The 24,979-nt window shown below is 41.9% G+C and overlaps 2 protein-coding genes, 2 non-coding genes and 1 pseudogene across 4 annotated transcripts in view; 2 read left to right on the plus strand and 3 right to left on the minus strand.

Moving 5' to 3' along the window:
• LOC104866852 (T-complex protein 1 subunit alpha-like) overlaps window positions 1-4,829 on the plus strand; it is an 11,658-nt gene extending 6,829 nt beyond the window's left edge. Inside the window, exons 7-11 of the mRNA XM_010631069.3 lie at window positions 1,426-1,601; window positions 2,559-2,682; window positions 2,976-3,168; window positions 3,325-3,488; window positions 4,543-4,829. Coding sequence (XP_010629371.2) covers window positions 1,426-1,601; window positions 2,559-2,682; window positions 2,976-3,168; window positions 3,325-3,488; window positions 4,543-4,759 — 874 coding nt within the window. The 3' untranslated portion in view covers window positions 4,760-4,829. The remainder of the gene's footprint in view (window positions 1-1,425; window positions 1,602-2,558; window positions 2,683-2,975; window positions 3,169-3,324; window positions 3,489-4,542) is intronic.
• On the minus strand, window positions 1,074-1,186 carry LOC117286063. The gene has a single exon (XR_004517201.1). It is a non-coding gene; the product is annotated as a small nucleolar RNA SNORA51 (small nucleolar RNA).
• On the plus strand, window positions 2,746-2,875 carry LOC117286061. Its single transcript, XR_004517199.1, has one exon. It is a non-coding gene; the product is annotated as a small nucleolar RNA SNORA20 (small nucleolar RNA).
• On the minus strand, window positions 4,800-24,951 carry Acat2 (acetyl-CoA acetyltransferase 2). The gene is made up of 9 exons (XM_010631068.3): window positions 24,771-24,951; window positions 24,095-24,229; window positions 19,166-19,347; window positions 18,122-18,239; window positions 8,444-8,587; window positions 7,546-7,668; window positions 6,761-6,915; window positions 5,901-6,011; window positions 4,800-5,145 (listed from the first exon to the last, which is right to left on the minus strand). Exons 1-9 carry the CDS (start codon window positions 24,823-24,825, stop codon window positions 4,975-4,977), a joined length of 1,194 nt encoding a protein of 397 aa, XP_010629370.1. The 5' UTR covers window positions 24,826-24,951; the 3' UTR covers window positions 4,800-4,974.
• Window positions 12,571-16,063, minus strand: LOC104866850 (annotated as a pseudogene).
• Window positions 24,952-24,979: the final 28 nt, after the last annotated feature.

The following is a 24,979-nucleotide window of genomic DNA, read 5'->3' on the forward strand; positions in this document are numbered from 1 at the left end:
TTTTTTTGTACCAGGGATCTAACTCAGGTCCTTGCACTTGTGAGGCAGGTGGCAGAACCACTAAGCTAAATCCCTGTCCCTTTGTACATTTCTTATGAGACAAGATCTTACCATATAGTTCAGGCTGGCCTTGAAGTCACTATGTAGCCCAGGCTAGGCTCAAACTCATGGTGATCCTCCTACTTCTGCCTCCCGAGTATTGGAATTATAGGTATGTGCTACCATGTGTGGCCTGTCCTTGTACATTTCTATCGTGGTCCCCTAGAGTGACTTACACAAAACTGCTGGTGCTTCACTTGTCATCTGCTCTTCAACTCTTCTGTTCTTCAGTGGAGGACCATGCGCCAGTGGCATGAGTGATGTGAGTATGAGAGTCCCTAGACATATTAGCCTTTTATACTTCATTTTTAGCAAGGCTTTGGCTGTTTTTGTCTTGAAATGCAGGGAAGAAAGGCTCTGTCATACTATCTTGTCTATACTGTCCCTGGAATAACTCCTTTGTCTCCACAGCTTTAGATATTTATTCTTGAGACTCCCAAATCTCTTCCTCAAAACTCAAACACATGTATCATCTATCTAATTGAATGTTTCTTAAGCATCTCAAAATCAGTGTTCTGAAACTAACTCCTGATGATACCCCAAGGCTACTCATGGCTGTTTTAGTGATGGGGACCCTTCCACACAGGCACAAAAACTAGAGAATAATCTTAACTCTTCTGTTTTCACTTAATAGCCCCCTCTCTTCCAATCTCTCTCTAAGACCAATTGATTTCTGCCTCTAAATTAAATACATCTACCGGGGATTTAGCTCAGTGGTTCTACCGCAGTTTGGATTCCTTTCTTAACTTTCTTTTGGTTCCTTGTGCTTTTGAGGCAGGCGTGATGCCACTGAGCTAAAACCCTGATTCCTTGACTTCTTGTCCTGCCTATTGGGCTGATTTATGCCTCTTTTGCTTGTCCTGTCTGCATACCAGTCTAGTAATGCTGGTCTTAGAGGTGTGATAGGTAAATCCTCCCCACACTAGGGAAGGTCACTAGGTCCTGTCAACAAGGTGTGTTTTTTTGTATTTTTTCTACATCTCCCCCATTCACATACAGATCAGGCACAGGACTTGGGGTGAGGTGTATACAGGGCAGGTTCAGTCTGTCTTCTTTCTTTTTAGTCAGTGGTAGGCACCAGGAGGCTAGGGCTGAAATTTTTTCAGAACACTTGTTGCTAAGAAACTCAAATTGAAGTTTGGAGAGCAAAGTGGGGTTTTTTCCATTGCTTCAATTTTTTCATAAATCAGACTATTTTAAATTAGGTTTGTAAGTTGGGGTGGGATGGTTGATAGAATTTACCCATTTATTTTTGTGGGCAATGCTGAAAGGAAATTAAAACTACAGAAAAGGTAACTCTTGGAAATTAACATGCTTTTTCTGTAGAGAATCAGATATCACAAAGGAGAGAATTCAGAAGATCCTGGCAACTGGTGCCAATGTTATTCTAACCACTGGTGGAATTGATGACATGTGTCTGAAGTATTTCGTGGAGTCGGGTGGGATGGCAGTTAGAAGAGTCTTAAAAAGGGACCTTAAGCGCATTGCTAAAGCTTCTGGAGGTATGTCTTGGGTAAAATGCTTTCTTTCTTTCTTTCTTTTTTTTTTGGTACTGGGGATTGAACTCGGGTCCTTGCACTTGCAAGGCAGGCCACCAAACGCTGAGCTAGATCCCCGGCTAAAATGCTTTCTGTTAATATGCATGATGGTATGGGCCAAGGATATAGTGAAGCGGCACAGCACCTGCCTGGAATTGTGAGGCCCTGAGTTTGATTCCATTACCAAAAATAATATAATAATATGTATGATGGTTTTAGGAGAAAATGGCAGTTGCTTCTGTGAGCCATAAACCTTAGATTTGTAGTGTATCACTTGTGGTATAAATAAATGTTTCTTGCTGGGTGTGGTGCCTCCTGATTGTAATCCCAGCATTTGGGAGGCAGGGGCAAGAGGATCAACACAAGTTCAAAGGTAACTTGAACTACATAGTGAATTCTGTGTCGCAAAGCAAAAAACAAAAAAGAAAAAAATTTTGTTTTAATGTTTCAGTATAAGGCATGGTAAAATCATTATGAGAAGAGGGTATGGTAGTGCATACCTGTGATTCTAGCACTTGGGAAGCAGGGGCAGGAGAACTGATGAAGGTTGAGTACAAACTAGGCTACATAGTGAGTTCAACAGCCTGGATGGCATAGCTAGACTCTCTCAAAAAACAAAATAAGAGAGCTGGGTGTGGTGGCTCATGCCTGTAATCCCAGCACTCAGGAGGCTGAGGCAGGAGGATCACTGTGAGTTTGACACCAGCCTGCTCTACATAGTGAGTTCCAGTTCAGTCTCAACTACATAGTGAGACCATCTCAAAAACCAAAAAACAAAATAAGGGCTGGGAATTTAGCTCAGTGACATCTCACCTGCCTCGTAAATACAAGGCCCTGAGTTCAATCCCTGGTACCAAAATAAAAAGTAAAACAAAAAAATCATTATGAGACAACTTAGTGATGAAGTAACTCTCTTAATAGCAACTGTCCTGTCTACCTTGGCCAATTTGGAAGGTGAAGAAACTTTTGAAGCTACAGTGTTGGGACAAGCAGAAGAGGTGGTACAGAAGAGAATCTGTGATGATGAACTAATCTTAATCAGAAAGTAAGAGCCACTTGGTGAATCCTAAAGCACTGCAGACTTTGTTTTCAAGGACAAATAAACTTTCTTCCCATTTATTTGTTGCTATCATCTCTCGGTGATATGAGCAGTTATACGCATGGGATACAGTATTATTGGGCCATTGCCAGCTGAGATGAAGTAACTGTGTCTTCTCTTCTGCGTGGCCTGGACACCGTTGGGTAGAGTATGTCAGTGTCCTCTGTAAGCAGAATGTAACGAAGGGCCCTTGCTGTGAATGTCTGTGTATAAGAATCTCCCTTTTTTACTCCTCGTAGTACAAAGGCCCGAACATCTGCATCAATTATCTTATGTGGGGCTAATGATTTCATGTGTGATGAGATGGAGCGCTCTTTACATGATGCACTTTGCGTGGTGAAGAGAGTTTTGGAGTCCAAATCTGTGGTTCCCGGTGGGGGTGCCGTAGAAGCAGCCCTTTCCATATACCTTGAAAACTACACCACCAGCATGGTAAGAATTTTTTATTTTCAAGGGCCTGGGAGCTACTCTTGCATTTTATCAGTCTGAGACCTTAGCTTTATTTGTCTGAGACCTTAGCTGCTGCTGTAAGTTTTCGTTACTTTCCTTTCCTTTTGTGAAGAGTCACCAGACTTTCTTTCTTCTTAGGGATCTCGGGAGCAGCTTGCTATTGCAGAGTTTGCAAGATCTCTTCTTGTCATTCCTAACACACTGGCAGTGAACGCTGCTGAAGACTCCACAGATCTGGTTGCAAAGTTAAGGGCTTTTCATAATGAGGCTCAAGTTAACCCAGAACGTAAAAATCTAAAATGGTAAGCATACAGTATTCTTGTCTTTTTTTTCATTGTCAAATGCTTATCATGTCACAATGAAACATACCTTTTTTAAAAAATCCCTTTCTGTACCTATGGAAAATGGCATTTAAAATGATGGTGGTCAATTAGGTCAGCAAATGTCAATCGCAGACCTGTCAAAAGACTTAAACATTACAATGGGTTGTTAGTGCTTAGTCACAGCTTCTCCAAAGGATGATGACTGCTTAACTGATTCCTACCCTGCTTCCCTGGTTAGAGTCATTTACTTGCAGGAAAGTCTTAAGATTTTAAAAGGGTGAACCATATCTATTTTCAGGCACCCCCTTAGAGTCATGCATGGCTTCAACAGGGATGCATTCTAAGGAGTATCTTGTTAGGTGATTTGTTGTGAGAACATCATACCGTGTATTTAAATAAACCAAGACAGCTGTAATGTCACTTGGCCATAGCACCTGACTATATATTAAGTGATCCTTGGAAATCAGGGTTGTTTGTGGTTTTTTGAGACAGGGTCTCACTATATAGGTTGAGACTGATCTGAAACTCATTATATAGCCCAGGCTGGTCTCAAACTCACAGCGATCCTTCTGCCTCAGCCTACTGAGTGCTGGGATTACAAGCATGTGCCACCACACCTGGCCTGTTTTTTTTTTTTTGAGACAGGATCTCAATATAGTTCAGGTCAGCCTTGAACTATGTAGCTTATGTTGCTTTTGAAATTGTGGTTATTGTACTGCCTCAGCCCCCGGAGTGTTGGGATTACAGGTGTATGTCACCATACTGGGCATGAAATCAGGCTTTCTTTGCTATACCCTCTCAGCCTAATCGATGCTTCTCAGTCTTGCACTTGTCAATTAACTGCTGTGTCTTTATTTATTAGTACCTTTTGTAATACATAATGGTTACATCCATTGTGGGGAGTTGGTACATGTACATAACATATCTTAGTTAACTACTGCAGTCTTCAACATTTCTTAGGAATAGGAGAATTAGTGGGCTGCTTAATTAACTTGTAAGAGATCATTTACGCAGTTTTTCCCCTTAATTGCAGGATTGGTCTTGATTTGATCAATGGTAAGCCAAGAGACAAGAAGCAAGCAGGAGTGTTTGAACCAACCATAGTTAAAGTAAAGAGCTTGAAATTTGCAACAGAAGCAGTGATTACTATTCTTCGAATTGATGATCTGATTAAATTACACCCAGAAAGTAAAGATGATAAACATGGAGGTTATGAAGATGCTGTTCATTCTGGAGCCCTTGATGACTGATGTGATTTCCCTTTTATTTGTAACAATTTTAGATGCAATGTTTTGTGCCTAGTATTTATTACACATTAAAGAACAGCACTGACAGCTTGTTTTTGTGAAGCAGGAGATGGGTTTCTTTCTTCACTTTGGTCCTCCAAGTTCACATTACAATATTGTACTTTATTAGTTAAAAAGAAATGTGGTTTAAGTTTAGATTGAGACTACTGTTAAGTGGTTCACCCTCTCTGAACACACATTGCTATTCCCATCCCACCCCCAATGCACAGGGCTGCAACACCCCGCCTTCCACCCATTCTCTCCAGTGTGTGTAACAGTGTCACGAGAATCCGACAGCCAGATGCTCCTAGAGGATGACCCAAAGCTATAGCTCCTCCTTCAATGTTGACCTAAGAGGGAAGACAAGATTTTTCTTAGATCATTTCTTCTGGGCATTGCTTAAAGACTCAAATTTTTATTTTTCCTTCCTAATGTTACACCAGTAAACTACCCTTTCAAACTGAATTTTTCTCTTAACTGCTTAGAATTAAATTCACACCTTTTTGATACTCACTGCTGACCGCCTTCTCTTTTTCTTTAATAGCACTGGGGGTCAGTCCTGGATCTTGTACATGCTAGGGAAGCACTCTTACCAGTGAACCACTACATTTTATTTTTGAGGCAGGGCCTAACAGTTACCTTTGCTGGGGTCTCGACCTCCTGAGTAGCTGGAATAATAGGCAAAGTACACCTAAGTAGATTAAATATGATTTTAAAAATCTAAATTACCAGACTATGCATGTGGCCTATGCCTATAGTTCCAGCACTGAGGAACCTGAAGCAGGAATGCTGTGTGTTCAAGACCAGCCTAGACTACATAGTTAAAAGCCAATCTAAATTACATACTAAGACCCTGTCTCAACACACTCCCACCCCCCCCAATCTAAAATGCCCCATTTCTGAAGTAAACTAATGTCAAGGTTTTTTTGATTTATTTTGTTTTTGTTGTTGGCAAACATTAAAAAAGTGAATGGAATCCTAGTAGGACTTAAGTCATAGCTTTTAATGTAACCAGTGGTCAACCCTGGAAAGTATCTAATTTGATACTATTCACATTTAAGTTTACATTGTGAGTTAACTGGCATGAGTACTGCATAATGTTTACCTTGTCTGGGTTTAATCCAAGTTCTTTAGTTATTGCAACAGAGAGAGATGCAAAGGCTTCATTGATTTCAAATACATCAACATCCTCGAGAGACCAGCCTGCTTTTGCGACCTAAAGAAAGAATAGCATAGAATTCTGGGTGGGAAGGCTGAAGTTAAACGCTTTCTTTTTCTTTGTTTTTTTTTTTTGTTTTTTGAGACAAGGTCTTACTTTGTAGTTCAGGCTGGCCTGAACTCACTATATAGCCCAGGCTGGCCTTGAACTAGCCGACAATCCTGCCTCAGCCTCCCAAGTGCTGGGTTTACAGGCATGTGCCACACGTGCCCAGCTGAACCATTTATTTTTGGCCAAAGGAAAGTATTGTGTGATGTAAAAGGATTCCTTTAAAGAACTGCCTCCTGCTATACACTGTTCTCTAGATTCTATCTATAAATTGTTTTATAGGCCTGGTAACATTTTCTTAGTGATATTAATTCCATCCAAAAGATTAAGGATGTACACTAAAATGTCCTTTAAAGGAGAAGTTCTAAACTGTTGTAAAGACTGAAATAATAACATTCAACATTTAATGATTATGTGCAGGTCAGATGATATAGCAGAATTGCATCTGTGAAAACGTGATCCAACTGTTCTTGATTGCTCTTCATGATGGACAAAGATGAGAGAGAAATACCAAGAGGGAAGCGTATTTTATTTAAAAAAAAACCCCAGAAACCTGATAGAAGTAACTGAAAACATACAGTCCTGGATTGGAAAGGCGGTCTAAGGAGAGGTTTTAAGAGAATTTAGTAGAGAATTGAGGTTACTGTGCTTTCAAGGTTCCTATCAGTAGAACAAAGGATAAGAGCCCATGTACTCACAGCTTGCTTTATGGCTGGAATTGGTCCTGTTCCCATAAGGGAAGGGTCTACACCTGCTTGTGACCAGGAAATGATCTGTGCTAAAGGTGTAAGTCCACGATTATCAGCTTCTGACTTCTTCATAAGAACCACAGCTGCAGCACCATCATTTATTCCTGTGAAATGAGAGTGACTTGATTTGTACAACACTCATTAACTTCAGTTACATATCTTTGGCTACCTTCTTTTCTTTGGACGCAAGTTAAATTATTCTGACATCTTGGCAAAGTTGCTTGCCATGATTCAGCTGGCTCTGCAGTACAGTTACAAATGCTAAGTGTAGTGTAAATGACCACAGAAAGTGGGAAAATGACAGTAGTGAGGGAGGGAGAGATATGAAAGGAAACGGAATAAACTCAAGTCTTACAAGGATGTATTAGAAGTGTCTGGTGTAAGAAAAGTAGCTAACCTTGAGTACCTTAATTTACTTTTTCATTTGTCTTAACTGAGATGCCAAGAAACCAGATCAATTCAGAATAGATTAAGTCAGTGATCAAATATTGAGAAATTATAAAATTCTGGTAGGCATGGTGTTGCTAGCCTGCAATCTTAGCATTTGGGAGGGTGAGGCAAGAGGCGTGCTGTGAGTTCGAGGTTAACCTGAGCTCTATAATGTGTTCAAGGCTATCCTGAACTAGACAGTGTGACTCCTCTCCACACATCCAAAGAACTTTAGTGTACAAAGACATTTTGGTAGACTTTACAAACCATGGCATTTTCTCCCACATGACCAGCAGAAATCGAACCTGAAGCATTAGCTGCAGTGACTGTTCCTGTCCCATCTGTGATAAAGTAAGGCTTTAGCTTGGACACAGCTTCAAGGTTACTCCCATGACGAGGAAACTCATCTATTTTAACTTCTGTGAGACCTGGCAAGAATAAAACCAGTTACCTGAGATTAGTATAGATGTCAGTGAGTGTGCTGGGAATGGTGAATTTCTCAGAATCATGAAGATTCACATTAGACCGAAAATATTAATATCTACCCATGTTTATTCTAGTAGGAAAGTATAAGAATTACTGTATGTTAAATCATTTTATGAGAATTGTCCTCATGAGACAGTTTGTTTTCTGAATCCATTGCCGTTTCTGAGGAAAGCAGTTACAGGAGGGGGTCATATGTTGAAAAGGTACAAAAGTTTGGGTCCCAGTATTTGGTTACTAGGGAGTGGATCAGGGAATCTTAATGCCAGCCTCAGATGGGTGGGACACATCAGATACCAATAAGGGAAGCTGGCTGCAGCATTCTGTATTACGTAAGGACAAGCGACCCTAAAAGATCCAGCTTCTAGAAATATGAACATGAGATGTACACAGAAGCAACAGGAAGGAACAAATGTTCAGTTATACAGAGGTTTAGTTTAAAAGCACGTATGGGGAATAAGTTAGCCATGAGCCAACAGTCCGGTTTCTCATGACACCTGGTGATGATACACAGCAGCTGTGGACAGTCAGGCTGATGGTTTGCCATGTTAACCATGTACCAAACAGCATCTCCTCTTCCCCTCATTCAGATGTATCAAGGATATATCTTTGCAACTTGAAAAACGTAAGATAAAATTATAAACATTCCCATATATTATTCTTTTGGATGTTACTTCTACCTATAAATAGGCTGATTAAAATCACCCTTTATACACCTACCTTTTCTAGACGACACAAAAACTGGTACAATCTCTTTGTCAAAATGGCCAGCTTTCTGTGCACTCTCTGTCCTATTCTGAGACAAAACAGCAAACTTGTCTTGTGCTTCTCTACTCACTTGCCACTTTTTGGCTACATTTTCAGCTAGGAAAAAAACAAAGACAAAAAAACAACTTCATGAACTGGTTCTTGGAAGGTCAAGCCATCCTCACATGTATTCCCAGCCTCCCCTAGGGTTTACTGTGCAATGCTTTGTGAGGGATCCTGTATCCCTCCTAGGAAATTACTTTTAGTGAAAAGGCTTTTATTTTTATGGTACTAGAGATGAAACTCTAGGGCCTTGTGCATATGAGGCAAGTGCTTTACCAACTGAGATACACCCCCAGCCCTTTTTATTTTTGGGGACAGGGTCTCACTTCGTATTCCAGGCTCACCTCAAACTTGGAATCCTCCTGCCTCAGTTACTGAGTATTGGGATTACAGGCAACACTACCACACTTGGCTCCCAAGCCCTTTATTTTTCACCTGTATTTTGAGACAGGGTCTCACCTGTTTACCCAGACTAACCTCAAACCTGAGATCTTCCTGCCTCAGTCTCATGTAATCTCATGTGGGATTACAGCCATGTGCTGTACAGCCAGCAAGAAAGGTATTTTGGGCCAGGCATGGTGGTGCACGCCTGTAATCCCAGCACTTGGGAGGCTGAGGCAGGAGGATCGCTGTGAGTTGGAGACCAGCCCGGGCTATATAGTGAGTTCCAGGTCAGTCTCAACTACATAGTGAGACACCCTCCCCCACAAAAAAAAAGAAAAAAGAAAGGTATTTAGAAATAAAGTTAGGACTGCTGTCACTACCTCCAAACCTGTTCAGTAAGACTCATATATAGGGCTGGGAATTTAGCTCAGTGGTTCCACCTCCTGCCTCATAAGTTCAAGGTCCCAAGTTTGATCCCTGGTACTCCCCCCAAAAACCCTCATATATACACCTATACAAATTATAAACACGTGGTGACAGCCTGAATTCATGTTGATATCCCTGAATGCAATCTCACACAAGCCACACGTCCCCTTTTCTCTGGTACTAAAGCCTGGTTTCCATTATCCTTAAAATAGTCATTTGTAAAACTCAGAATACATAGAAAGTGGTTTCAGATTGTGCCATCCCACATCACTGAAAAAAGCAAACTATATAACTAGAGCTCAATATTTTTGTAGTCACCTTTTTTTTTTTAAATTCTGGAGCACAAACTTAGGACCTTGCACTTGCTAGGCAGGTGTAGGCAGCACTACTGAGCTAAATCCTCAACCCTAAGAGCTCAATATTTTTTTAAGAAATGAAGTCTCAGGGCTGGGGATTTAGCTCAGCAGTTCGGTGGCCTGCCTTGCAAGAGCAAGGACCCGAGTTCAATCCCCGGTACAAAAAAAAAGGAAAAAGAAATGTAGTCTCAATTGGGCATAGTGGCACATGCCTGTAACCTCAGCACACTGGGAGCTGAGTCAGGAGGATTGAAAATTTGAGCCCATTCTGGGTAACTGGGTGAGACCTTGTCTCAAAATTAAACAAACAAATCCCCAAATCTTGCCATGTTGCCCATGCAGGCCTCAAACTTGGGTTTAAGCCTGGACTACCGGTATGCTACCGTGGCTACCTTCAGGTATCTTTTTCCCCTTTTTTCCTTCCTCCTCCTATCCCAATTCCCCCATTTTCTTTATGATAAAACATATACAATAGAATAAAATAGAGAAGTCACACATATACGTATCTTAATGGCTTTTGAAAACTGCTTGCAATCATACATCGCACATATGTAATATTTCCATACTTTAAAAATTATCACATATCTATTAATTTTCCTTGTCAAAAGCAAATAATTTTATTTCACCAGGGATTATAAATGCAATTCTGCTTGTTCTGCCCAGCATGATTTTAGAATTCATTCGTGTATAGCGGCAGTTTTTCTGAGCAGTATTCCCTGGTATGAACATACCACTATTCATTACACAGTCTCCTCTTGATGAACATATGAGTTGTTTCTAGGTTTGCACTGCTAGGGATAACATTGCTACAACAGATGTAGCTGCACATGGCTATAATCCCAGCTCTCGGGAGGCTGAGGCAGATCATCAAAGTTTGAGACCAGCCCGGCGTGAATTCAAGGCCAGCGTGAACTACATAGGCAACATACACCACAATAAGAGTTGCCATACGCATGCATGAACAGTTGTTGTGACTTTTTAAAAAAATTTCTTTTGGGTAAGAAAACTCAAATCTTTTTCCAAAGCAGTGGCACCATTTCATATTCACTGCTGCATTGCGCGAAGGTTCGAGCTGCTCCACATCCTTGCCAATATTTGTTAGTGTTAAGTCATTTTGATTTTAATCATTCTAGAAAATGTAAGATGATACCTTATCATGGTTTTAATTTACATTTGCTGGGTTGGGAACACAGCTCAGTGGAATAGCACTTGCCCAGCATGTAGGAGGTCCTAAGTCTGAATTCCAGCATCTCTCTCTCACACACACTCACACTTCCTTTAATTTACATTTTCCTTACAAGAGATGTTGAGCACCTTTTCATGGCTATTCATACATCTTTTTCGTGAAACATGGCCAAATCTTTAGCTCATTTTTCATTTTTTAAAAATTTATTTATTTTTTGGTACCAGGGATTGAACTCAGGTCCTTGCACTTGCAAGGCAGGCCACCAAACCACTGAGCTAAATCCCCGGCCCAAAATTTAGCTCATTTTTCGGTTGGGATGCTTATCTTTTTATTATTATTGTATAAGTGGGCTTGGGATTTAGCTCAATGGTGCTGTCACCTGCCTCACAAATGCAAGGTCCTGAGTTCAATCCCAGATCCGCCCCCACAAAAATGACCTTGAGATTATTATTGTATAAATTCTTTATATATTTTATATACAAGTCCTCTATTAAATATGTATACTGTATTATAAGTATTTTCTTCATTTGCAGCTCACTTATTAATTATTTTTGTGGTGCTTTTGATGAGAAGTTTTTCTTTCTTTTTTGAAACAGGGTGTTGCTATGTAGTTCAGATTGGCATTGAACTCAAGCTGATCCTTCTGTCTCAGCTTCTCAAGTGCTGGGATTACAGGCATACGGCCCCACACCTGGCAAACCTTTATTTTTAGATCCATTATTATCTTCAGTTCATTTCTGTGTATGGTAGGGGGTAGGAGGTTGAGAATTTTTTCTATGTGAGTAATCTGTTGTTCTAGCACCATTTACTGAAAAGGCTCTACTTTCTCCATTTCATTATGCTGGTGCCTTTGCTGGAAATCACTGCACGTGTGTTTCTAGACTCTGTTTTGGTTGTTAATCCTTTGCATTGATTAGCTCAGCTTTATACTGTTAAAATTAGATAAGGTACGTCCTTTTATCTTTTACCTTTTCAAAACTGTTTTGGCTGTTCTGAGTCCTTTACATTTTCAAATATATTTTAGAATCAACCTGTCACTTTAAGTCTGCAGCCTCTGTGTTTGCTCTTGTATGATAGCCCACCCTCATGTTGTAGGGTGTATTCTTTTCCTACTTTTACTTGGTCCAAATTCATTCTGCACAGCCTATTTCTTTTCGTGCTTTTAGTAAAACTTTGCTATTGCTCGGTGTGGTGGCACATGCCTGTAATCTCAGCACTTGGGAGGCTGGGGCAGGAGACCAACCTGGGCTATGTAGTGAGTTCTAGGTCAGTCTCAACTACATAGTGAGACCCTGTCTCAAAAAAAACAAACTAAATAAATAAATAAAAATAAAACATTGCTACCATTTGTGCTTATCTTGACCAATTTTTGGCACAAGAAGGAAAGAACCTAGAAACCACCTCCAGAAGGAGAATCTAGCACCCCAAAATACAGTAACATATTTGGGATAGCCAGCCAGGAAACTTTTGGGCATTTTTTTTTTTTTGTTTCTCTCTGTTTTGTTAGATTTCTCACTGTGTGGAATGATGGCCCAAACTTACACTGTAGGGCAGTAATGGCAAACCTTTTAGAGACTCAGTGTCAAACTGCAACCCAAAACCCACTCAAGGTAATTAAACCTGAATACTAAAGTTTTAGTTTAGAAAAAGCAACTCTACATTAACATCCTTTGTCTTTTTAAAAAATATTCAGTTAAATAATACAAATTTGCATGCATAAAGAATGTTAAAATTCAACAACCCCCCCACTTCCTCCTGCCTCCTGTGACACACAATCTCAACATTTTACAGTGCAGGGGGGAGAGAAGGGGATGGAGCATCCAAAATAAATCTCCTTCAAAAGAAATGACTTAATTTCACAGTCCCTCTCCACGCAGGAGCCAGTATCTGAATGTAATTTATAATTCATCTTTTTCAGCTTTGTATTTCTACTAGCTCCTGTTCTTCATCATCTGTGCCTGCATCCACTTCTATCCTCTTTATCTTGCTTCATGTCTTCTGCTGTGTCTTCTGGCTCTTCCTCTGGTTCTTTCTTCAACCTTTGCTTCCAGGTCAATGTTTAGACTGAGGTGAAGCAGTCTTTCTATTCTGTCTCCATAGGCGTTAGTGTCCAGTACTAGATAACATGACCAAAGAGTTGCCATTTCAAACAGAACCACAGCAAAGTCTACAATGTTTTTGTCAAGTCTGTCTTCCTTAACTTGCTGAAGCGTGTCTCTGATCGGGGGTACCTGGGGTTAATTTCGAATGTTTTCTTCTGGCTGGTGTAGTAGTTTGTAGAGATGTCCTTGCCTGTCTGGTACACTGTGCCTTCATGATCCTCTCCATGCTGCCAGACCAGCCATACTAGCTAGCCACAAGGGCACACAGAGACTCTGTCAGGTGCTACAACACCATGGCCTTTTCAGTCTTGTCCTTAAGGGTTTTATCTTTCACCCAGTTGAGCAAAGGCTCAAATTCCTTCTTGGTTGCTTCCCAACTCTCTTGGTTTTCTCCATTTCATCAAACTTTGTTCCTTCTTGGGCCACATTCTGAAGCCTCTTCCCATCAAACTCAGGAAGGCCCCAGATACACTATCCATCCATGGGTTCTGTGAGGTAAATAGGCTCGCAGATTTTCTTCAGAAGCTGCTCAACAAATGGAGATGTGGCCTCTTTTCTGCTGGATTTGACAATGAAGTAGATCTGCTTTGCCTTCATTCTTTCCACATACTGGTCTAGACTACTTATGTCAGTTGGTTGATGAGAAGACTGGAACCAAAGAAGTATACCAAGATGGCTGCAATTCGAGTGATCTTCAATTGCACCAAGCTTGATGTTGGTACCAAATTCTTTCTAAAAAGTGTTGTTGCATTTCTCTTCAGCAATCTTCTTGATCATGTCCAGAGTTTACAGACAAGTTTCTTCTTAATCACTTTGGGCAGCTTGTACTGCTGAAGAGTCTCACGGGACACATCGAGCAGGAGATCATCTGAGTCCACAGCACCTGTGACAAAGTTCAGGTACTTGGGCATTATATCATGGAAGTCATCCATGATGAACACTCAGTACACATACAGCTTAATGGAATCGCTCGTCTTAGATCCATACTCATCAAACAGACCACGCAGAGCAGATGTGGAGACAAACAGTATGGACTTAAAGGTCACTCCTCCTTTGGCAGTAACGTGGACATAAGCCATGGGGTCGTTGACTTGTAGAAAGCTTTGTATTCATCTTTTACTTCTTTTGATGGTCTCTGCCATTTCAGTTTGATATCATTTATAAGTTCCTAACTGCACATAGTCTTTTCGACTTTCTTTAGTTTTTTGCCTCTTCGTCATCAGTCTTCTTTTTCTTCTTTTGCTGCTTCCTTTTCTTGTGGGGCTCCTCAACAGTTTTAGTCCTGCTGCTCCACACACAAATACTAAAGTTTATGAAAAGTGAATACTTTTAGATAAAATTTTTAATAATATGGCCAATCAACACAGTCAGATGCTGCTTCTTTCAAGACCAGGGTAATTGCTGTGCTCTGTCCCAGTGTATTTCCTCTTGGGTCAGCAATTACTGAAAATTCACTGGTGTCCGATTTCCAGATGTGCTGGGTTTTGATGTGACAATAATATTCTTCACTACAAGGAAGGCAGAATGGAAGCCAATGCCAAACTGGCCGATCAGTTCAGAAGTTGACTAGCCATCTTCTTGTGCTTTGGTTATTTTATTTAAAAATTTACTTGTCCCAGATTTGGCTATGGTACTGAGGTTTTTAACCTACTCTTCTGTGGTAAACTACATTGGTGTCTGTGATGTGCAGCGGGTTTTTCTCCTTGTTACACTTAATTCTGACCATCAGTTCCTCATTTCCAGGAAGTGTGTTTTTATCAGTTAGTAGTATTAGCCTATTTTACCTAAAGCATCAGAAGCATTTGAAATCAGCTCTCAGGAAAATCCTTTTATTTTTATACAATGCATTGATGATAAATTTTATCATCCTGCTAACTTCAGCTTGGAAAGCAAACTTTTCAGATTTTTCTCTAAGTTCTTGTATTTGCAATGCATTTAATCCATCAAATTATATGGCTTCTGCCTCTCTTTGCACTACTTCATTATCTATCCTTGAGCCTTTTCTGCTTTTCCTCAGGTCCTCTTTTACTGTACCATCCACATCAACTTCTCCATCAGCTCTGACTCAAGGTTCAGCAAGACACAACACAGGCCCAGCATCTACAGGGCCCTCATGGGGTTTCGCTGGTGAGTCTCACAAACCTTTTGATCACAAGAGTCAACTCTGCCTCCTGCCTCAGATCCTTATACCTCCAGCCACAGGGTCCACCCACACTACATCTTTTGTCTTAAAAGAAAAACACAATAACATGGACGCCACAGGTTTGCCACCTCTGCTGTAGAGTGTAGTTTTTCCTAGTTTTACTTGGCCCAAACTTGCACTGCAGAGCCTGTTTCTTTTCCTACCTTTAATAAAACTTTACTACCACTAAAAAAAGAGAAAGAAAAAAGAAAAACCCTGCTGCAACTGTTAGACATAACTGTTGGCATTACACTGTCTCCTTATCACAGCTGTGCAGAACTCCTGAATTTCCCAGCAATCCAGAAAATATCCACTTAGTTCACAGCTTCCTAGCAGCTGTTTTCTACTAGGCCTCCTTCAGTATTTCCTTGCACAGCCATAGCTCAGTATCTTGAAAAGAACTCCTTTTACAGATTTCTAGAACTCCTTTTCTTTATAGTTCCCATTTGTCCTGTATCCTGCCCACTAAAATCCAGCAGCTAAACAGCTCCAAAATCTCTGCCTCCATTCTGTGCTGGGTTCTGTCACTTCACAGTTTGCAAAGCACCCCAGGTAAAGAGCCAGTGATAGTCGAGCTTTCCTGCTGTCAGTCTTGCATTAGTTCTTCTCTTTTCTCAGTTTGTCAGTAAAAGAACAAAGAAGTTTTTTAGATGAATGAATAGTGATGTAATTGTGCAAAACCTCAAGTCCTGGTTTACCTGATATTGCTTCTGCCACAGGATCACTGTTTCCTCATTTGGTAAAATAAAGGGTTTGATCCAAAAGTACCGAAGTACCTGCCACTTTTCACATTCCCCAATGTCAGTGATTCACAAAGTAGGAAGAATATTTCTATTCTTGGTTTGTATGCCTATAATCCTAGCACTCAGGAGGCTAAGGCAGGAGGATCACAGTGAGTTTGGAACGAGCCTGGGTTACATAGTGAATTCAAGCCAGTCTAAACTACATAGCAAGACCCAGTCTCAAAAAAGAAAGAGAGAGAAAGAAAGAAAGAAAGAAAGTAATAAAGAAAGAAAGAAAGGAAGGAAGGAAGAGAATTATTTACTCACTTTGCTTTAGTTCATCAGGGAAACTATGAATGTCCACAGGGGTACAAAACTGACTAGGACCTGGTGTTATGGCTTATATGTATACGTCCCCTAGAGCCTCATGTGCTCATAGGTGGGGTTCTTGGGAGGTGACTGGATCATGGATCTATGATACAGGATTAGTCCACTGATGGGTTTACAGCTGGGTGTGATGTTGAAGGTGAAGCCTGGTGGGAAGAGGAGGGTCACTACGGGCATGGCCTGCAAGGGTATATGTATAGCCCTGATGGCTCGCTGCTTCCTGCCTGCCATGCCGTGGACTGTTCCTCCTCTGCCATGCTACCCTGCCTTGAAACCATGCTGGCCTTGAAACCAGCTCACTAGAGATTAAAACCTCTAAAAATTTTGAGTCAAAATAAAGCTTTCCCCCTTTAACTTGTGGATGTTGGGTATTTTAACGGAGCAGCAAGAAAATAACAAGACACCTGGTCTCTGCTTACAAGGAGAAACACACCCAAAAAGCACATTAGTTCATTTTTACTTTGAGAACAGCCTCTTGTGTTTTCTTGCCAGATACTTTTGGAACAGGTACTTTATGATTGGAGTTCTGACTCTTCTGAGCTTTCAGAGGAGATACTGCCTACTGGCCTGAGGCTTTCTAGGCAGAGATCTTGTGGTGCTTTATTTCCTGCAGTGGTCATCTTTTCTTTCCTTTTTCTTTTTTGGGTATCAGGGATCGAACTTGGGACCTTGTCCTTGTGAGGCAGGTGGTGGCTATGGTCATCTTTTCAGGTGGAATTTTAACTTTAGCAGTAGCTGCAGTAGCTACCACTGCATCCTTGGCAACATAGTTTGGGAAGACACTAAGGAGAGCTGTCTTCTTTTTGTGGGGGGCTACTGGGGATTGAACTCAGGTCCTTGCACTTGAGAAGCAGGCGGTGGAACCACTGAGCTAAATCCTCGGCCCTGTCTTTTGAAAACTATTAACTTCATTCTTCTTTTGGTACCGGGAATGGAACTTCCACAGGTCTCAAGCATGGTAGAAAGGTGCTCCCCCGACTCAACTACATCTCCAGCACTTTTTGTTTTCTTATTTTTTAGCAGGATCTTGCTTAGTTGCCCAGCCTGGCTTCAAACTTTTGATCTTCCTGTCTCAGCCTCCCAAGTGGCTGAGATTATGAGAGAGTGCCTGGATTAACTTTTAAATGGTTAAAATCTGCCATCTTGGCTGTCCTTTCTCTGGGTTTATCTTCTTGGCCTGTCTTGTGATTGATTACTTTGTACTGATATCTGACTTCTGCCCAGATTGTGGGACAGACTTAAAGTGAGCACGGTGAGGGCCATGAGGATAGTCAGTGAGCTGCATGTTGTAGACAGGCATGGGCTGGCTCCTCACCTGAGTACAAGGTCCATCCACCACAGCCCTGTTCTTTTTGTTTGTCTTTTCAAGACAGGGTCTCACTACATAGTTGAGACTGACCTGGAACTCACTATGTATCCCAGGCTGGTCCCGAACTCACAGTGATCCTCCTGCCTCTGCCTCCCAAGTGCTGGGATTACAGACATGCGACACCACGCCCAGCCTCACCACAGCCCTACTCTGACAATAACATCTCTTGTCATCTGGGATGACTTTTTTTTTTTTCCGCCAGAGATTGAACTCAGCTCAGGACTTTGCCCTTATAAGGCAGGTGCAGCTCCACTGAGTTAAATCCCCAGCCCTGGGGTGACTTTCTGATAGGAGACCTGAAGAGATATAGGCCACATGGGCAACCTCCATGAAGCATCTGAACAGCAAGAGCCATTCCCAGCCTCAGTCTCCTGACCAAATGAGAGATTAAACGGCATGCAACAGTGAGACCCTGATATTACATGGTCTTCCTCAACTTTTTCAAAGTTATATTTTCAGCTATGTCTGCCTTACCGGTCACACCCATATGGTAGTTGTGAAAAGCGTCTGTAAGACCATCACAGAGTATACTATCACGTAGTGACATCTCACCAATCTTTACTCCTGTTCTCAAGTGAACCAAGTGAGGAGCCTGGAAATAAGGAATAAAAATGGATTTAAGCTTAGGGGTCATAGTCTTTCCTTAAAGATCCCACTCAGAGATATCTAGTATTTCCTTCCTTTAGTTCCCTTTGCAGCCCTTCCCCATTAGGATCAGAATGCCCCTAAGATTAGCGGATGACCCCAGCCTGCCTACTCTGAGGAATCCATCACTTTCCTTCCTGCCTATTTCTATGTCTCCTCCAACCTCATCCATTCTACTATGTCTTAAGGTGATATCCCATTTGTCAAATGGCTCCAAGCTTGAACTTTCTACTATTTGAATAGCAACGTTTGAAAATATACGCTTTGGGGCCAGGGATTTAGCTCAGTGGTTCTGCTGCCTGCCTGGCAAGAGCAAGGACCCGAGTTCAATCCCTGGTACAAAAAAAAAAAAAAAAAAGAAAAAGAAAGAAAAAATACACTTGGTGTTCGTAACTTTGCTCAACAGTCAAACCAAACTTGTAAAATCCTGTGTAGCTGAAAGTGAGTCATGCGGTGTCTCGCTGTGGACACAAAGGGGTGATGCTTCAAAGCGCCACTCTTGCCCAGATGAAGTTTTGGTGAGAAAAAGTGAAAAAAGACCAAGAAAAAAGAACTCAGAAAGTATACTGCCAGCAGTCATTATGGAAGGCAATTCCTTCCGAAAATTAACATTTCTCCTCTTCCAATTTCTCTCCAGCTTCCCCTATGCCAGGAAGCCTCCACGTGAAGGTAAAGTACCTATACAAAATTAATAAATTGTATTTACTATATTGTGCTTTGATTTTTAATCTACTGTATTTATTGTAGTTAGGTATTTTAGGGGTATTTCCACAACCTTGCGCTGTTAGCTTTGTCCGGGAAAAATGAATTGCTGAGGCACTGAACAGAATTGTTCAGGGAGAGGTCAGTGAGAGGGATCTCTTCAGAGCTTACCTTGCTCATACTTTCCATGCCTCCTGCAACCACAATACTTGAGTCACCTATCCTTACTGACTGGGCTGCAAGGCACACGGCTTTAAGGCCTGATCCACAGATCATTTGGCAACTCCATGCTGGAACAGAGTAAGGAATTCCGGCACCTACACTGGCTTGTCGAACAGGATTCTGCCCACAACCTGAAAGAAGGAACATAAAGGTCTTGGAGCAATCAAGGAGAAAGGTATAATACTTGAGTATGAGTACATGTAAAATCGCCAACTAGCTCAGCTGCCACTTATGAAGCCTATAGGCTAATTCCCACCAAAGGCAAAAAGGCCAGACACATTCTGCCTATCACAGTCTAGCTCTGGTATATTGCCTTGTGCTGCTGTCTAAGTATTTTAGAGATACACACATTTTGCTGTATAGAGTTCTTAATACCTTAAAACAGAACCATAAGATCTTCATCTTTTGATAGAACTTGACTTTTCCTCATAACAGGAAAAGAATTCAAAACCAAGGATATCAACCAACTATTATCATACACACATACTGCTCATAAGGCATAACCTAGGTTAATACCAGTATTTCTAATGAAAGCCATGATCCTTAGCCATGTCCAGGGCTAAAGACACTTGAGAAGAGTAACTTAAAGAAATTTGATAAAAAATCATTTTTTGAGCCAGGGATTAGCTCAGTGGCACCCTGCCTATTTTGCAAGTGCAAGGTCCTGCTTTGATCCCTGGTCCCGAAAAAAAATTTTTTTTCTTCCTTATTATTCATCACACCACATAGTTAAGTTACATACAAAACTAGAATAAATACCCTTCTGTAATTTAACTATGGGGATTTCCTTTTGTTAGGAAGAATGTATCACTCAAAGTAGCAGAAAAGGAAGGAAGCCAAAGATTCCTACTACTCTCAGTCACTACTGTCTACTATCAGAGTAAAATGTAAATATTTATACAACGGTCAGTCTACTACCAGTTTCAGATATACCAGTACCTCACACTGTTACCAGGTATGTTTGTTTAAAACAAAAATATGTCCCTGATGAAAATTTAGAGGTCATAAACATCTCAGTGATACTAATTTAAAATTAGGCTGGAGGGCTGGGGATTTAGCTCAGTAGTTCTGCCACCTGCCTTGCAAACTCGGTCTTGAGTTCAATCCCCAGTACCAATCAATCAATCAATCAATCAATGAAATAAAATTAGGCTGGAGGCTAAAAACAAATAAAATAGCTTGAAACTGAAAATACACCCTGGGCGGCTGGGAATGTAGTTCAGTGGTAGAGTGCTTGCCTAGCATTTTTGAGGTCCTGGGTTCAATCTCTATCACCACAAAACAGAAAGAATATTCACCCAGGGAAAATGATTAAAAAGACAGTATCAATATATTCCATGAATTGAACTCATAAGACAATAGTTAATAAAGACATTAATATTATATAAGATTCCAGCTTTTTAAGCTACAATAAATTACATATGCATTCAAGTAAATAATTCCTCTTAAAAATTTTGTAGAGTTTTTTAGTACACCCAATCCTCAAGGTAGTTAGGATTAGGAAATGAGTATTAAAACGGGCCATGGTGGCACACTCCGGTAATCCCACCACTCTGAGGCTGATGCAGGAGGATCATGTTGCAGTTCATCTCAGCCAACTTAGCAAGACCCTGTCTCAAAAAAGGCTGCTGGGGCATGTGGGAGGCAAGAGGATCACTGCAAATTCAAGACCAGTCTGAACTACATAGCTAGACCCTGTCTCAAAAGGCAGACAGCTAAAAGCTAAAAAAAAACAAAAGGCTGGAGATATAGATCAGTGGGAAGGCCCTGGGTTCCAGCATAGCGGGGGTAGATGTATCTATGGGGGGATGTTAAAAATAATAGCAGAATATGAGATCCACAAAAATGAGGATTTCTATCTCATAAAGATAGGGCTTATCCTTAGATACTAGAATAGTGCCTGGCACAGTCAGTGCTCAGTGAATATTTGTTACATGATTGTGGAGGGTACCTCATATAAGGAGGATGACAGATCTTTGTTCACTCACTCACTATACTTCAGACTGTGACCTTAATAAGTTACCTGACATCTCAAAGTCTCACCATAGGCATCTTTTCTTTTTCTCCCAGTACTGGAGACTGAACTCAGGACCTTGTATCACAAGTGTTCTAGCAGCCTTTTTTATTTTGAGCTAGGGCCTCACTACATTGCCCAGGCTGGCCTTGAAATCATGGTCATACCCCCCACCTCCAAATGTGGAGTTGGGGTCACAGGCATGTGCCGCCACATGCATTCTTTTAAAGCCTGGGAGAACCATGAGAAAGTAGTGTGGTTTCATACTAGACATTAAGGTCCACGAGGACAAGTTAAGAAAGGAATTAGGAAGAATTACAAAATTTTGAGGAAAATACAAATTGACTATCCCTGTTCTGAAAAGCTGAAATAAAGAATGCTCCAAATGTGAAATTTATTGAGTGCCCACATGCCATGGTAGAAAATTCCAAACCCAACATATCATATATCAGTTTGCAGTCAAAATGTAGATGTGTAAGACACAATTTATTCAGTATTCTTAAGGAAAAAAAAGACTCTTCTCAGCTCTTTAGTTATGATACACAATTGTTTTATGCACAAAATTATTAAAAATACCATATAAGGGCTGGAGGGTTTATCTCAGTGGCACTGTGCCTGCCTCGCAAGCGCAAGGTCCTGAGTTTGATACCCAGTACAAACTCCCCCCAGAAAAAAAAAATGCACTGTATAAAATTACCTTCAGGTTATATGTTTAGGGTGTAACATAAACACTACGTTCAAACTTGTGTCTGAGCTCAATATATCTCATATATGAATATACAAATACTCCCAAATCTCAAAGAAAAACAAACAAAAAGAGGGAGAAACCAATTCGATCTCAGCACTTGGGAGGCTGAGGCAGGAGGATGCCACCCTAGGCTCTATAGTGAGTTCAAGGCCAGGCTGAACGATATAGCAAGACCTTGTCTCAAAACAACAATAACAAAAATTCAAAATGTGAAACACTTCTGGTCCCAAGTATTTCTTTCTTTCTTTCTTTTTTTTTTGAGATAGAATCTCACTACACAGTTTAGTCTGGCCTCTTCTTGCCTTAGCCTCCCAACTGCTGGGAATACAGGTGTGCACCACCATGACTGGCTCCAAGCATTTCTAATAAGGAATGTTACACCCGTACATTAGTCAAGTCTCAGACCAGGTAAGGACAGAAGTTGATTTTGAATATTATCAATTATAAGTACAATTAATTAGAGTATATGCTAGTGATTGAACATGACTGTTAGGCAGAAAGTTAGACATTAGCAGGCAGGGAGACATGAAGCTGGGGTTACCTGAAAAGCAAAGAAGGCCAGCTGTGGTGGTGCATACCTAAAATCCCAGCACTCAGTAGGCTGAGGCAGGAGGATCACTGTTTTAAGGCCAATCTGGGCTACATGGTAAGTTTAAGATCAGCCTGAACTACATAGGGAGACCTTGTCTCAAAAGACGCCCCCCAAAAAGAAAGGAAGATAGATGTTTTTCCCTCTTCCTTCACTTTCTTGATCATTAGCTGTAGATAAAATCTACATAAACTTGTGGTTTCAAACTTTTGCTCAAGAGACTATAATCTCTCAAAGCATGTGGTGGTGCCGCACTTGGGAGGCTGAGGCAGGAGGACTGCTGAGAGAGTTCAAAGCCAGCCAGGGCTACAAAGTAAGCTCAAGGATAGCCTGAACTATTGAGCAAGATCTGTCTCAAAAAAAAAGAATATAATCTCTGAGCCTGATGATAAGGTCCAAGGCCCAACCAATGTATAATGTCCATACCATGGGTAAGGGCTTGGGAAAAAACCTCAGGGTCTCAAAACAAAAACAAATCCACCTAAAGAGTAAACAAAGACCTAGGTCAACACAGAGCTCAGTTTCCTTGTAAAAAGGATAAGATCCAGGGCCAATACAAAGTCCAGAGTGTGGATGAGGGGGTTGAAAAACCTCAAGCCTCAAACTAAGTGAAAGATGTCCACCCAAAAAGTAAACAAAAACCTCCTAGTCTACACAGCCCAATTTTCTTGTAAAAGAACAAAGACACTGGAGAAAGGAAAGGATATTCCTTGAAAATCGCTGCTTAATCATGTAAGTGTAACCTCAGCGTTCACTCAGTGTGACTGCCACCTTGGCACCTGCCCATCTTCATGCCTGAAGGTGCACTGTCACTCCCTCTGAAAATCCATCATTTTGCAATAAGCTCTAAACTGTAAACAGCCTACATGTCTGAAATCATGCAACAAAGACAAAAATACTCAAGGTATGTTGCTGTTAGGATCCAGCTTCTCAGGGACAAAACTAGTTGGGAGTTTTTTGGGTTTTTTCTGGTGCTGGGAGTGGGCCATGCACATACTGGCCATGCATTCTCCACTGAGCTACACCCAAACTAGTTATAAGTAATTAAGAACAGCCAAGGATCAGTGCTTACAAGTTCAAAAGGAATAAAAAAATGGAGAATTTCTCAGGACTAGATCTTCCCCGAGGGAATAATATTAAGTCTCTGGCCAATGAGGAGCAATCCAGCCAGGAGTGTTTCAGCCACCCCCTACACAAGTTCCTTGCACAGTGTTGGGCACATAGGAGAACTTCAATATATTTCCATAAAATGTATGACATTTTAGGGGAATATGGGGGACCATGCACACAATCCGGTGCATCAAGGCGGCCTTGTTTCTAAACAATGGTATGGGATCAATCTCGAAAAACACTTAACACAGCCGAGTCCTACCCTGGATGATATTACTGAGAGCTGGTAAGAGGTACAGGAATTGGGATGGGGGGGAGAGAGAGGGGGAGGGAGAGAGAGAGAGAGAGAGAGAGAGAGAGAGAGAGAGAGGTCTGTTCCTAATAAACCTGAGCTCTCCTGGGTCACTGAGGAGTTACCTGCTGACAAAACATGTCCAAATACGACCTCGGACACGTCTTCGGGGGCTAGTGTGGCCCTTTTCAGGACTTCTTTGATGACAGCTGAGCCCAGGTCGTGGACAGGCACAGTAGATAAAGCACCATTGAAGGAACCTACAACAGACACATGAAGAATCTTGAGGACACTGAAGAAGCTACCACGCGTGCCGGGGCCGGCGGGATGGGCGCCATTTGGAAAGGCCAAGGGGCCGATTCATGCGGCCCCATCATTTCCAAACGAAAGCAGCGGGTGCTCTAGAGGGCCAAGGATTTGAAAACTATGGTACTAAAGGAGATGAAGGATAACCCTAAGTCTTAGGACCAGACGGACCTCGGGCCAGAGACCGTAGTCCGACAGATGGCGCGTCCAGAGCCGGCCAATCAGGAGTCCTCACCAGAGAGTTTCTCCCGACACCAGCCAATGAGAGAGTCTGGCCACGCACTCTCTCTACCATGGGGAGCCAATCCGAGGACGAGGGGCGGAGCAGTCCCCTAAGGCGAACAGGGGGCGGGGCCGCCGCGCAGGGCCAGGCCAGGGGCTCTAGGGTCCCTAAGGTCCTGGCCGGGTCCTTTGCTCACCCTTCTCCCACATCTTGTAGGTCTGGCCCTCGGGGTAGGCGGCTCGAACCCCGAGCTGGGCCCGCCAGCCACTCACCTATGGCGGTCCGCGCCGCTGAGACGATGACCACGGGATCGGAGCCTGCACTCATTCTGCCTCGACCGTCTGTGCCGCCGTTCTCCGTCGGTGCTGCCTAGAGAGTGAAGCAAAGCCACCTGCTTGGCTTACAGGCCGCGCTGAGGGCGGAGTCCGAGTCCACTCCGCCTCCACCTCCGCGTGGCCCTCGGTGCGCAGGCGCGAGGCCG

The sequence above is a fragment of the Fukomys damarensis genome, unplaced genomic scaffold (genome assembly GCF_012274545.1).
Source record: "Fukomys damarensis isolate Sample0158 unplaced genomic scaffold, DMR_v1.0_HiC HiC_scaffold_14, whole genome shotgun sequence".
Lineage (NCBI taxonomy): Eukaryota > Metazoa > Chordata > Mammalia > Rodentia > Bathyergidae > Fukomys > Fukomys damarensis.

Excerpts from the sequence above, each read along its gene's own strand:
- Acat2 (XM_010631068.3), bottom strand. The coding sequence starts at position 24,825 with ATGAGTGCAGGCTCCGATCCCGTGGTCATCGTCTCAGCGGCGCGGACC. Across the intron at positions 7,669-8,443 it reads TTTTGTGTCGTCTAGAAAAG|GTCTCACAGAAGTTAAAATA; the intron begins GTAGGTGTATAA and ends TATTCTTGCCAG. Across the intron at positions 6,012-6,760 it reads TTCCAGCCATAAAGCAAGCT|GTCGCAAAAGCAGGCTGGTC; the intron begins GTGAGTACATGG and ends TTCTTTCTTTAG.